The sequence below is a fragment of the Pezoporus wallicus genome, unplaced genomic scaffold (assembly GCF_028554395.1).
Source record: "Pezoporus wallicus isolate ANWC-B61680 ecotype Strahan unplaced genomic scaffold, APGP_CSIRO_Pwel_v1 contig_4816, whole genome shotgun sequence".
Classification (NCBI taxonomy): domain Eukaryota; kingdom Metazoa; phylum Chordata; class Aves; order Psittaciformes; family Psittacidae; genus Pezoporus; species Pezoporus wallicus.
In genome coordinates, this window is record NW_026640990.1 from 3349063 (window position 1) to 3363726 (window position 14664).

The window sequence follows — 14664 nt, forward strand, 5'->3', positions numbered from 1 at the left end:
CAACCATTTAGCAAGTAGTCTGAAAAGAGACCATAGATGCTGAACTTCAGGGGGCTCATAGACATTGAATTTCAGCAGCAGAGTAAAAGTAACCTCTACACAGTCTGCCTTTTTCCCAGAATTAACTATGTCTGTCAAAAGTTAGCTCACATCTGGCCTCTTTATGGGTAGCTTAGCAGTTTATGTATCAAGCTCCTTCTAACAGAAGCAGATAGTGGAACCCACCAAAAAATGTCCAGATATTTAATAGTCTCTTTATTATCTGTTCTGCCAGAGGAAGAGTGCTCCCATATAAACATTTTAGGTTTGTATCATGGGTATCTTTTTTCTGCATTGTTTTGTTGCGGTTTTTTTTTTCCTGATCTAATAAATGGTGGTACTCTAGTTCTCACCTCCAGTCCAAGGGTCCTTTTATCACAGAACATGTACACAGTGATTTTCATAATATTCCAGATATCATGTAGGTTCTGATTTGACAAATGTGTCATCATGTTATTTGGTCAGATATATTTTTTGCTCTTCTTAGTGTCAGTACTTTCTTGAATATTTTGGGGATTGTCTCCTTTTGCCCATCTCCCACTTCAAATGTTTCCTGTTGACTTTTTGGCTTTACTCTGACCTGTCTATGGTAAGCATCCTCAAAACCTAAAGGTTGCTGTATATGTGACTTAACAAAAGTTTAAATGCCTGATTTTCATTCATTGGCTCTGGAAACTTGATCATATGCATACAGCCTCTTGAGAACCTAAAATACTGAGGTTACTTTATGAAGTTTAGTATAATAAAATTAAAAGAATATGTAGTCTTACTAAAAAGCAGTATTCAAGATTATTATGCAGATTTCTTGTTAATTGTCTTGCCAGGCCCTTTTGTTTTAGCTGAGTTGTCTCTCTCTCTAACTTCCTAGTTTCTAAGCAGAAAACTGTGAGACTACTTTGGTAATTACAAGAAAAATGGAAAATTGTTTTGTTTGGATTTCAACAAATCAATTTAAGGTCAGGTTTTTCTTTTCTTTAACAATGTGTGCTCTATCTTCTTGTTCCTAAAAGCGTATTTTCAGCAATTTGGCTTGGGTCTGTGGCCACTGGGGAGGAATTCTTTATCTTGGCTTGATAGAAGCAAGCTTTCAGAGTATGTATGGGTTAGTGTCTGACTTTGTGCACAGGAAAACATAATCTTTTTGTCAGGTGGTTTCTGGTTCAATGAAAAAAGTTGATTTTTGTTTTTGTTTTTGTTTTTTTTTTGTGTAGGATAGCTGGGTAACTTCTGAGAAATAGCTCAGGTTTTCAGTATGAATAACTATCCATTTAATTTAAAAAATAATAATAAATACCATGCTACATAGCTAGCATGTTTCTGTGTCAGTTTCAGGGGAAAAAAGATGAAGTCTTAACACAAGGAAAATCTTGATGTAAATGAGTTTTCTCATTCAATTGATAGGGAAGGCAAAGGATAGCTGAATACTTCAGCTATATTATTCTAACATTTCTTGAAATCCTGTTAAAACTAAAATAATACCTTGTTATCACTGCGTTAGAGCACTTTGATGCTGAAACCTGAAGAGCTGAACATGCTTTTATGTTCTCTTACAAGTGTAGTCTTTCAATGCAGAGGAAGAAGTTTCAACAGTAATAAATATAAGGGCAAAATCACAAACATACATTATATTGTGTTTTGTAACCATTTCAAGAGTTTAGAAAATGAGACGCAAAGCTAATGTGTGAAATGAACACAGAGTTAGAATAATTCATTTAAACAAGACTTGATCGTGTATCTTGGGTTCAGTTCCTGTAAAATATGGCCTGTATTATAACAGGTTTTTTTCATAATTAAAATAATATTTGAAGTAGAAGTTCAAATTTATTTTTCCATGTGAACTGAGAAGAAACTACAATTGGGCTTTTTACGATTTGGTGATTAACTAGACAAGTGGTGTACTTCATGGGTACCATAATAGTTAACACCTGTTTCAACTGGTTTATATTTGTATTGGATGGAACTTTGGCAATCCAATATATCTTGAAAAGCAAAAATCTAATACAAAATATTTCATAGTATGGAAGAAATTACAATAAACAGAATTCAGCTTAAAATATAAAATGCTTATTATGCACATTTACATAGCCTTTCGTCTGTATTTCTGAAACTGTTACCAGTTTTGTAAAAGCAATCCTAGTTTTTGTGAAGGTCAGTTAAGTGATTATTCAATGTCATAAAATAAATACTGTTTCTAAGAAAAATATTTCCTGAGTAGCAGAGGTTGGCAGAAATGAATCAATTTTGTGAGAAGTCAGTACACTGTATTAATTACCATTTGGTTTGTGGCTTCTCTCAAATCTGATTTGGGAACAGAGACTATTGGTAAAAGAGTGGACTGGTCTCCTCAGGTGGGTAACCAGGCATGGTTTTTCAGAGCTCATCTTGAAATCCTGTCACACCACTTACGCTTTCCTATTTCTCAACAGAGATGCTGTTCAGTTGTCATTGTACACATTTAGTTTTGTTTAAGGAGTATTTTCATTGACTTGGTATCTCTTTTGGTGTAGAAAGTGCTGTTAGAAAGTTAGTGGCTCTTCTACTACTTGGGTCATATCTGTGGTGCCTGGTCCTGCTGGCAAAGGAGCCTGTGGTACTGGAGAAGACTTAAAGAAAGCTAATTTTGTCTGTTACTGCTTCTTAAGGCTGTCATTGCCTGAACACCTTCAGCTGGCATGTGCCAGAGCTGCCAGCTAAGTAAGCACCAAAAGAAAAAAAATCTTCCTTTTGCCCTTCACAGTTAAGTAAGTCTGGGGGGGCTATTCCAGTGTGTTACTTATTATACCAAATAGAGCTAGACCCGGTCCCCGCTGTTGCTGCACAGATAATTGTACTTTCAGACAAATGACAGCATCACAAGGTGGAAGTGAGCAGCAAAGGCTTTTTATTTTGGTGGCTGAAAGCTTTCTTATACAACAAAAACCTGTCTGTCTTCCACAAGTAATTACTTGGACTTGTCTTGTTAAAAACATTCCCACAGCAACTGAGGATAGTGGGGCTCTAGTGACCTGCATCTGTAGGAAAAAAGATCTAAAAGTAATTGTAAATTATTATTTGAAGTGGAATTTAGCAAGCCATTAAATAACTAAACTGCACTTGTTGACATAATATTTCCTAGATTAGGATTAGTGATGGTAGTTTAAGTGATAGGCGTTAGGGTCACTTTTTAATGTCGTTTGTTACTGATACAGTATTTTGAAATCATTAATTTCACTTAAAGTCAGAAAATGAACACTTTATTTAAATTTGAAAGCTTATTTCAAATTTAATGATGAGTGGGCTACATAGTGCCTTCCATGAATCACAGGGACAACACTGCTTGCCTCCGCAGTCTCCCACAAAAGACTTGTTCTCTTGGGTGTTCCTGAGCTTGGAAATTTACTGCTTTTTGAAAGAAGCTTAATTTGATATTTTAAGTGATACCAATAAAATTACTAAAATAATCTGCTATATATGTCAGATCTAAATTCTGGGAGCTTTTCAACATGGTATTTCAAAGATTAGTTTGGCTTGAGAATCAGGGTTAATACTCAGAGTTGTTTAGAAAAGTTGAGTTTAGGATGCAATGACCTAGTAGATGTTTTTCCTAAATACAAAGTAATCCTTGCTTTTGTTTCAGTTTATCTGATTTGAGGTAAACCTCAGCGACTTACTGAACTGCAGCTCATTGTAGTGAACACTGTAAATGGTTTCCATTTTTAATGACTTGTACATAAATTTCGTAGCTCCAAAATGCTTCTTTTGCTCATTTCTGTACAGGAGATAATAGAATCATAGATTAGTTAGGGTTGGAAAGGACCTTAAGGTCATGAAGTTCCAACTCCCCTGCCGTGGGCAGGGACACCTCACACTAAAACACCTCACCCAAGGCTCTGTCCAGCCTGGGCTTGAGCACTGCCAGGGATGGAGCATTCACAACTTCCCTGGGCAACCCATTCCAGTGCCTCACCACTCTCACAGTAAAGAACTTCCTCGTATTCAATCTAAACTTCTCCTGTTTAAGTTTTAACCCATTACCCCTTGTCCTATCACTACAGTCCCTAATGCAGGGTCCCTCCCCAGCATCCCTATAGGCCCCCTTCAGATACTGGAAGGTTGCTATTAGGTCTCCATGCAGCCTTCTCTTCTCCAGGCTGAACAGCCCCAACTTTCTCAGCCTGTCTTCATATGGGAGGTGCTCCAGTCCCCTGATCATCCTCATGGCCTTCCTCTGGACTTGTTCCAACAGTTCCATGTCCTTTTTATGTTGAGGACACCAGAACTGCACGCAATACTCCAGGTGAGGTCTCACAAGAGCAGAGTAGAGGGCCAGGATCACCTCCTTCGACCTGCTGGTCACGCTCCTTTTGATGCAGCCCAGGATACAGTTGGCTTTCTGGGCTGCGAGCACACACTGAAGCCTGCTCATGTTCAGTTTCTCATTGACCAACACTCCCAAGTCCTCCTCCGCAGGGCAGCTCTGAATCTCTTCTCTGCCCAACCTGTAGCTGTGCCTGGGATTGCTTCGACCCAGGTGTAGGACCTTGAACTTGGGATGGTTAAACTTCATGAGGTTGGCATCAGCCCACCTCACAGGCTTGTCAAGGTCTCTCCGGATAGCATTGCTTCCCTCCCAACCGAACCCCGCAGCTTGGTGTCATCGGCAAATTTGCTGAGGGCGCCTTCAATCCCACTGGTTTTGTCTTCTTTAAACAAAAATCGGTTTAGCCTTTCAATGATGAAAGAAATGGGTAGTTTCCCCTTGTGTTTGGCTACACTTAATGTTTCCGGAGGTGCTGGAACTATCTTTCCCTGCTTTGGAGAGGAAGAAAAGCTTTAAGATAATTTAATATGAATAGTAAATGTTTTGCACACATTGGAAACTTTCTTAAACATAGGTACTTAGATTAAAATGTATGTAATTGTGGTTAGCATCCCCAAATTCATACACTACTGATGAAATTTAATTTTTCTTAAATGTAATTTCTCCTCCTAGAAATAAGAAAGTAAAATTTAGGAAGCAAGTAGAATAAAAGGGAGTAGCTAACCTAAACGGAAGCATAATGTACTGCTTCATGTAGTTTGTCTTCAAATTTTTATGTTGGTGGTTTTTTTTTTTCTTTTTTAGTGGAAGATCCCATCCTAAGTGTGACTTAGTAAGTTAAGTGCGTAGTAGGGATGGTAACGATTAACATCACCTTGATATGCAAAAACTATTTTATATGAAAAATTATTAGAGGTGCATCTGTTCATGGATTAAATAGTGCTTCATCATGGAAGCAAAATGGCAAAATACTAATATGTCACAGTATGTTTTTAGTTACGTGAAAACCTTCAGTGTTTCTTTCCAAAAATGTCATACACTCTTCCCTGTCTTTTCATAGGTATCACCAGACCTGTCAAATAGGTTGTTGTAAAACATCTTACGTGCCAAAAATCTATAGTGAAAGACAATGTCTTTATAGTATGATGTCACAACTAAAACCACTGATTATTCACTCAAGATGTTTCAAAGCAGCATTTGCTCCAACTTCAGTGTTCTCTCCACTATTTTCTTATTTGGTTGTGTTTTTATTTTTGTGTGGTTTTGTTTTGGGTTGTTTGGTTTTTTTTTTCTATGTGAAGTCAGTTTAGGATGTTCTCATTCCCTTTTCTTTCTTATTTTGTCTGTGCTTGTTGGAGTCCATCTGTTGTACCGTACAGTTGTTGTTGGGGCCAAGCTGTAAATCAGTTCACCAGAATGATTCAGATTAAAAATAAGCCTACAATAAAAAGCTTGGAATTTGCTTTGTCAGCATTCTGTTTAAATGCCTTGCAGAGCATTACTGTTATTATCTAAGCCATCTCTTGTTTGTATTCAGTTTAGAAATATGTAGCTGTAGCTGGAACAAAATCTGTCTATTCTCAGAACTGTAACTTCAGCCTCACATCTGTCATGTTCTCATCTCCAGTTTATCTCCTCTGCTTTCCGATTAAAAGCACCTTGGTCCTGTGTTTCACTTGAAAAGTGTGGTGGTACTCCTTGATGCCCAAAAGTGTTTCATAGCAATTCCTGAGTCAATAGAAAACTTGTGAAACAACATGCATCTATGAAGTGCCTGCTGTCAAAAGAAAGTTGTGTTTTTCAAAAGAAGTTGTCTATTTCTGTGATATCAGTAGTTTGTAAATCTGAAAAACTGAGATCTTCCACAATTGTTTCCTCTGCTTCCAGAAAATTTTGTTCTGGTGGAAGTGCATCAGTTCACTCTTCTCTTAAAAGCACTTGCAGGTTTTGAGGGTGAGGAGGGCTTTGTTTTCTTCTCAGACTTGTGGAATTGTTGATTCTGGAATTGCTCTACAGCAAGATGACTGCTTGACAGACTTCATTCACTGCCTCTAGTCTGACTACAGTTGAGTTAAATAACAAACTTCTGAACTGTATGAGATAAAATTCTTGGTGTGTTCTTTTTCAATGGTATTCAAGTGTTGTTGATATTTTGAGAAGCCTGTTTCAAATGCAGTGCAGTCCTTCCTCTGCAGTGGAAAAAGTTGTCTTGTGCCTCTAGTTTGTATCTGCTCAGTTGCATTTGTTCTTAGATTGAGTTATCTGAGTTAACATTAAGTTTGGATTTGCTTGTGTAATTGAAAGAGTGGGGAGAGCTAAGTACCTGAAACAGTTTGGAAGACAGGGTGATGGGGCAAGCTAAGAATTTAGTTTGTACATGAGAAATAAAGAGAAATCACAATGACAGTGAGTTTCTTCAGAGATCCAGTACCATTCAGGAAACTTCATTTAAGACTTGAAGTTCTATTTGGAGGCATCCCTTTCTCTAAGGGAAATTGCCCTCTTCTTCATCAGCTTGAGCTACTGTATGTTGAATTGATTGCTAGGTCTCAGGTTGCTACATAGATAAGCTACAGTGTAAGCTATATGCGCTGTGGCTTACTAAAATCTATAATTTTAAGTGCTGCTATTTACATTAACTACATTTAAAATTATGGTTTTAAATACATGTGGGAGATAGGCAAATTCTTATTCTTGAAGTCACTGATTTATACAATTGCTACTAGGCTATGTTCTGCAATGATGTTTTGTTCTGCCATTGTGATTGTCTTAGCACTGTTCTTGAAAAGTACTCTGAAGGCTCTGTACTCCCTTTACAGCCACATGCAATTAGTTGTTACTCACTCTTCCTTTTGTTAGCGTTACCTGTCATGTAAATTCAAATGTTCCAGTATGACCAGTACAGCCCTACAGTAAAGGGAACAATTTGGTGTGCTGGCTAAATATGTACGTCTAGGTGTGTAGGTCTGTTTTCACAAAACCAAGATTTTACCTTTCCGCCTTTGATTTCCTATCCTAAGAGAATGGAAATCTTAATTTTCTCAAGTTTAATAAGTGTTTCTTACCCACAGTTGCCAAGCCCAACCAGTAGCCATGTTCATGCTGCTTTTAGCTTTGAGTCACCTGTCTTGAATGTCACTTTCAAGTGTTCAAATGCTCATATGTCTCTGGTTTGTACAATGGCACCATTTCTAGTGGAGCTATGTAGGGATACCTTTTGTCTTACAGCTGCTTTGAGTGTAATTGTTCATAAACATTGCCTGGTGGAAAGTACATGTTGCAAAATTTCACTGGATAACAAATGAGAGGAATACTTAACTGCAGTAATAACTGTTTAGATTTTTGTGGTATTTGCTCAGTCTCAGAAAACCAAATAGCAGTAGCTCTGTATTTCTCATCAATATAAAAACTAGCAGAATAGAGGAAAAATATTTTTAATGTGATTCTGGCTTACTGTAATGCTTATTCTTGTTTTGGTTCTAATTTTTAACTTCCATATAGCAAAACTTGTGCCCTCCTAGCTTTATTTTGATGCCTCTCTTGATGGTATTACACAGTGAAGCATGCAGTGTGAATATATCATTGGACTTAAATGTCTGTATTTACTCTAAGTAAAGTATGTATCAATATATTATAGCTCTAGGTTGCAGATATGAACATCTGCTTGGATTCTGTCCTGAGCAAGTGACTTGCAAAAGGTTGTTCTGGGTCTTAGTGGCTGACTAATATTTACTGTATGAGCAAAAATTACCGAGTTATAATTTTACATTAACATGTACTCACTGAAAACTTCTCTATGTAAACCTGTAAATTTCCTGCTTTATGTTTTGTAACCAGATTGCACTTTTGTTTTACAGCTGCTGCAGAGGGCAAAGGGAAAAGTGGGGAAGACTTTTTTCAGAAGGTAAGAAAGATATTTAATTCTATAACATCAGTTCATTAGAGAAGAAACTTACACCCATTGCTCATTCGTCAGCAACTTAATGAGCAGTTTCCACTGTATGGATCAAATTCCAAAAATGTTTTTGTCATTTAATGTGTCTACTAGCCGTCACTGTGCATGGAATGGGATGAGAAATGTTCTCTGGTGTATGCTGATGTCATGTATGCACAATAACTTAATTCTTCTTTAACTGAAATGTCAAAATGTATGTTATGAAAGTTAATTTTTCTTAATAGCGGGGGCTCATCCAAAAGAGGAGATGGTCTTGAGGTTTTTACGATATGTATAAACACTACATCCTGTTACTGAAAAACTGACATGAAACTTATTGTGATGTTGAAAGCGCAAATATTTGGTTGAGAAGTGTAGAGGCCTTTTAAGAGAGAAACGCACAATCCACAGAGTGATTCAATAAAGTTTGTGGTTAGAAAGAGGCATGGAAGGACTAGAAAAAATAGTCCTGCCGCAGCTAAGCTCCAAAGAGAAGCATGGTCAAGAGCAATGACTTCGAAATTAGTTTTACAAAGCAACATGGGTTGTTCTGTCGTGGGGTGTTTTTTTTCTCTTCTCCAAGGATAGTGTGTAAAATGTTATTCACAAGTTATCTGAATGAAGATCTGCATACAGTATGCTAATAAAAATGAGCTGCTTTGTCTGTCTTGCCTGTAGAGAAGTCATTATAAATGTTTGTGCTGTATACTAAAATGCCTTGAAACTCCTTTTTGATTGGTTGAGCATTAAGTAAGTTTTTCCATGTTTTCTTCATATTTGTAAGTGGTACTTCAAGAAAAGTCTCTCTTTAGATGTGAAAGAATACTTTGTCCTGTACATGGTTATCAGTTGCTTTGATGAAGGCTGGTGGGGAGGATTATGTATTTTGCTGAAATGTCTATTTTTTAATGTATTTTATATATATTTTTTGTTTATTTATATTCTTTTTATATGTATTTATAATGTATAATGTAAAAGTCTTCAGATGATGTTGCTTTTGAGTGACGTTGTTTTTCTGAGCATGATGCTTGTGTTCCACTAATATTAGTGTGTACAGAGAAGAACGTGTTAATTTTTTCTTAAGATTTTATGAAAACGCTTTTTTTTTTTTACTTGCTGAAACAATGCTAAGCCATAATAGTGCATACATCATTCTATGCATCATTTGTTTTACAACAACTTTTTCTCACACTTGTATAAATTTGCTTAGAGTTCTTGAAACTGTGGGTAAAATGTTTCCTCTGGGTGAGACTGAGTGACTCAAGTACTTGTGTATTTGAATACTTGATTGTTTACTGTAGGTATGATGCACCTGACAACTATGTACTTACTAGTGTAATAGCAAAAGATTTTGATTTTAGAGGGAAAGCAAAATGTGCTAAACTTCAAGTACATGAATAAGGGTATACTACTTGTCCGTATAGGTAATAGATGTAGTGGCTATTTTAGCATTAATATGTTGTCATTCATGTGCATAATTAGTGTAGGAGCACAGGGTGGATGCTGCGATAGGTTAAAGCTGATTAATTTTGACATTCTTTGTACAGTCTCAACAACTCAATAGTTTAGATTGCAGAAGTTTGAGTACATGTGCACAACGCTACAGCTAATAAAACCAGATGGAAACTATCTTCTTTGAGAGTTTCCTAGTTCAAAAAAAATCTTTGGACAGTTGCTCATAGCTTACTCACCGTCTCTGTCTGTGCAATTTCCTTTAATCAGAGTTAAGCTTTTTCCTTTCTCATGTGAAATGAGTAAGGCAGAATTTCTGGAGGTAGAATGAACACCCTTTTCATGTGTTTCAGATTGTCTAGTAAGGAAAAAAGTGATTTGTAGCATTAGAAACACATTGCAAACTGAGGCGGCAAGATACTTTCAGAAACTTAATATCAATTTGAAGCTGTAGTAAATGCATTTTTTAAATAGTTTTGAAAATGAGACTTCAGGGTAATATTTACAGTCTTTTGAGTGGAATGTGGAGGGAAAATGTATCATTTCAGAAGCACATCAAGGTCTGAGGGTGTAATTTGCATAAATAATGCCATGTTTATTATTTTTTGCCAAACTTTACTCTGTGTGGTGAAGGTACTATGTGGAAAGGGATGGGTGAGGTGAAGGAAGTTTACATGTGAATGCTTGAAATGGTGGAAATAACAAGGCAAAGATTCAGCAAGGTGATTCCATATGTCAAGACATGCAGACCAAGAGGGAGGATCCTGAGAGGAGGCTGGTACTGGAGGGAGTGAGACAAGGCTGACTTCTTGCAGATGGCTCTGTTAAGTGACTTCTGGGTCTTGGTGGCTGGTTAGTGGGGAACAGCACTCAGTTTTGTATTAGCTTGCCCTCAGGAGGAAGAAAAATTGTTCATATGTTCTCTGTTTTGGGCTCAAAATCAGGAACTCAGCCTAGATTGTTAAAATACATACAGTATGCTCTAATGAATCTGTCATGCTTTTGAAGAAGGGAAAGTTTAATACAAGGGTTTGGTGCTAAGTAGTCTTTTACTAGTCTTCTAACATGTGAGCAAGCAGCATTTGAATTTTCATAATCAAGCATACTCTCAGAACTGCTTCTATCAACTTCTATATTTTGGAATTTAATAATAACAATTTCAATTTCAAAATGCATTATTTCACTGAGTGTATCAGCAGAAACAAGCGCATGTTCTGTACTTGCTGGTGGAGTTGCAGAATAAGCCCCACTTCTTAGCTGCAAATGACAAATTAAGCTAATATTTCTGCCCTCTCATGGCAGGGAAAATCGAGTGAAGTACCCCTTCCTCTGCTCTTGAATTGAAGTGAAAAGTAGAAAAATTGGTTTTGGTAGCGTAACACTTAAAAAACAAACAAGCAAAAAAAAAAACAAAACAAAAAAAAACCAACAAAACAAAACCCCCCACCCAAACAAACCCTAAAGACTTTCTTCTAATATTTTTTAACTTTTAGTGTGGCTTCAAAGTGGGGAAAACCTAACACAATCTAATATGGATTTTTCAAGTCCCCTGGGAACTGCTAAGTATTTAGCAAGAAATAAGTAAATAATGTGATAGTTTTCTGTCTAAAGCTCTCCAATCTGCAGCTCAGTAACAGGTAATCCTTAAATAAACCTGGATTGGTTTGCTGATGTGTTATATGCTCTTTATGTAAAAGATCTTTGTGGACCTTCCTTTATATATTATTGTCCTAATTCATTCCATGTGAGTAATACATAATATGAAGCCATTACTACATCTTGAGGCAGCATCCATTTTCAGTTGATAGTGGAATATTTCCACTGAGTTCCATAACATCTGGTTCAAGCCTCATAAGCAAGCAAGGCCCTTCCCAGACAAAGCCAGGACATTGTTTCAAGGAACATGTAATTTATGTAGCCCTATAGATATGCATGGCAATCCTACATAAAATGTAAGAAGGTGCAGAGAGTAGTGTTTGGAACCGGTGCATGTGTGATGCTCTGCCAAAGTCCTTGACTCTAGGGCAGATGTAAACTCACTTCAGCATAATTCAGTGTGTGTGCTAGCCATGGGTGTTTTGAGTATTTCTGAAGGGCACGTTGGCTGCCCTTTCCTGGCTTTCAAGAGTACATTTTCAGAATTTGATTGAGAAGCACAGTATACTACCAGCCAGCTGTAACTTGTGGGCTTTATTGTTTCTGAATGTTTGAGATTTAGGTTTTATGGGGTTTTTGTTTGTTTCGCGGTGTTGTGGTTGTTGGGTTTTTTTTTTTTTTTATATATTATGGCTTTTATTACTTAAAGGGAAATGGTGTTTCTAGGAATATACCCATTTGCATAGTCACACATGCCTAAGGTTTTCTAAGGTATCGCTGGCTTTACTCAAAATGTATGTTTAAATGCCTGTGGTTCTCTTGACTGCAAGCTTTGTTATTCCCCAAAGGGGATGTAATCATGCTTGGAAGTATGAAGATGCAAATGGGCAAGTGTTGCATATGTGCACCAAAATCTCTTCCATTAAATATTAGGAGTTTAGGAATGTGAAGGAAGACTAAGGTTTTCTTAATTTCTTCTTCCTGTTGTTACAAATAACATGCTTCATCTGTAGCTTTGTGTTTTACTAAATGAATAGTAGCTTAAAAGATAGTGAGGTATCTTCCATTTTGGAAGCAATATTTGGTGGAACCGTCCTTTAAAATGAATTGTGTTTCCGGCATATATATTGGAAGCACTAGTAGTAAGAGGGTTAAAAATAAATAAAAATCCTGAAACAAAACAAAAAATGCAGTTATTTGGAGAAAAAGGTATATCTAATTGCATCTTTAACCAACTTTCTGTTAAATTGCTCCTCTATGCAGTAATTATAAATGGATGTGCATTATCTTTGTTTAGGAGGCTCAGTCATAAAAGGCAGCAAGGAAGGCTCCTCAAGCCCTGTTTGCTTATCTAAGACAGTGAAAGAGCTTGTTTTGCAACATCCTATTTCCACCTGTATCTTTCAAAAAGGTTTAAATTGATCTGCAGAAAACCTTGTAACTTTTGCAAAACCCTGTATGTGAATATAGTAATACAGTGTTTATATACAGGTGACTGGTTTTGTACATGTAGATAATACATACTGATGCAAATAAATGTAACAAATTATATTTCTGCCTTCAGTAGGTCAAAGCTGAAAGTTGGTCAGTCTTCCTTTTTAATCTCTGAACATGAAGCATGTAGCTAGAGCTTCAAATGTGAATGGCTTAGGGCGTTTTCAAGCATAAAACATTAATCATTGACTGGAGACTAAGATGTCTCAGGCTAATTATTATCCATGTTCAGCAGTAACTTCTGAAGTGCTTTCCATGTGTCTTCATCCATGACTTCTCTCGAACTGCCCATTTACAATTATAGTTTCCCTAAGGCTATATTCTTGTTTCTGATGGCAGCCACTCAGCTATCAGTTTCTTCCACTGCTATTTATCTTGCTAGTGACACATGGTGAGTTTGTGGTTATTATGCGTTATCGTGGGTTTTGTCTCTGTTTCAATCACGAGCAGTTTTGAACTGCAGAAACTGATTCCACACCTTCTACTTTTTCCAGGTAGAAATCAGTATCTACATTAACATTACAATAACCTCTTGATGTAGAGTTTGGCCCATAGTGTATGACAAGGATATATATGAAGGCCGTACGTTTCCTGAATTTATTTGAAATAGCTGGCTGTGCTAGGCTGTAGCGGGAATATTGGCATGCACTTCTAATTTAAATTTAGCTTCCTCTCATCTAGCTTTCTGGAAAGAGGAAGCTACTGCTCGGAGAGAATGGTATGGATTAGGGAGTTGAAAGAATATCAGTGGCACTCAACATTTGCAGGAAATCTTAGATTGGGAGGTTTGTCTCCCTTTTGGCAAAACCACACCCAGTGGAAGGAAAGAGACTGTTTAGGTTGGATTGATTTCTCTAAAAAGGTAAATCAAGAATGCTTACTTAACTTTTTGCTTAGTTCAGGCAGAGCTAAGTGGTAGGAAGGCTTCATTCTTGTAGAAAACTGCATTTATCACTCCTAGTATAGGAATCATTCTGTTAAGGGAATGGAGTAATTACAAGGCTGTTGTGTTTTCTCTTTTTATTTCATCTTTATTTTATTCTCTATTGTTATATATAATTGGGACAATCTTGAGAGTTTGTTGTATCTGTAACATGAAAATGTTCTCTGATGGACCTAATTCTTGTAGCTTCTTTCTTCTTCACACTGAAGGCAGATTAAAATGGCAACTGTCCTTGATGAGTTGCTTATGAATAATTCGCTTGGCCAGAAACAGTGGGAATTTTGATCACTAAAATTATTCTGAGTGACTCTGCATCACTGCTTAGAGGTTGGTCTGAGTTCCAAATGAATTGGAGTTTTAGGTGGTGAAGTTCCATTTTATACCACCTTGTTATACTTGACATTTTGTGCAAGATTTCTTGCATTGTAGAGCAATGGAGAAGGAGCAATTTGTCACCATGGTGTCTATCAAGATGCTTAAACCTTTTCACTCTGGAAGCAAAATCTTCTCAAAATAGCGGAGTGGTTGTGGGGTTTGTTTTTGTTTTGTTTTTTTGTACTTAAAAATGCTTGTACTCCTTCTGTTACCTCTGGAGGAAAAAAGAAAATGAAGAAAGTGGAGTTAAGTGTGAGAAGGGTACAAAATTAACAATACACTGGGTTCCTGATTTGTGGGGAGAAGACTTGCTGCTTCTAGTTTAGAGAGAAGTTTTCTGCATATTGGTGTCTCTAAAGATGTGCTGTGGGGTCCTCATTGTTAAGTAATTTTTTTTTCTTTAAGTTCCTCCTGTGTGGAATTAATTAATTCTGCATACACAGATTTATCGCTTATTTTCTTGCACGCTTAGATACTGCCTTCACATCTTTTGGTATCCTTTCAGTCATTTATTTAAAAAGAGAGTATTAC

The 14664-nt window shown here is 36.8% G+C and overlaps 1 protein-coding gene across 1 annotated transcript in view; it reads left to right on the forward strand.

Moving 5' to 3' along the window:
• Nucleotides 1–14664, forward strand: part of BICC1 (BicC family RNA binding protein 1) — a 116750-nt gene that overhangs the window by 29018 nt on the left and 73068 nt on the right. The window contains exon 2 of the mRNA XM_057421540.1: nt 8197–8243. Coding sequence (XP_057277523.1) covers nt 8197–8243 — 47 coding nt within the window. The remainder of the gene's footprint in view (nt 1–8196; nt 8244–14664) is intronic.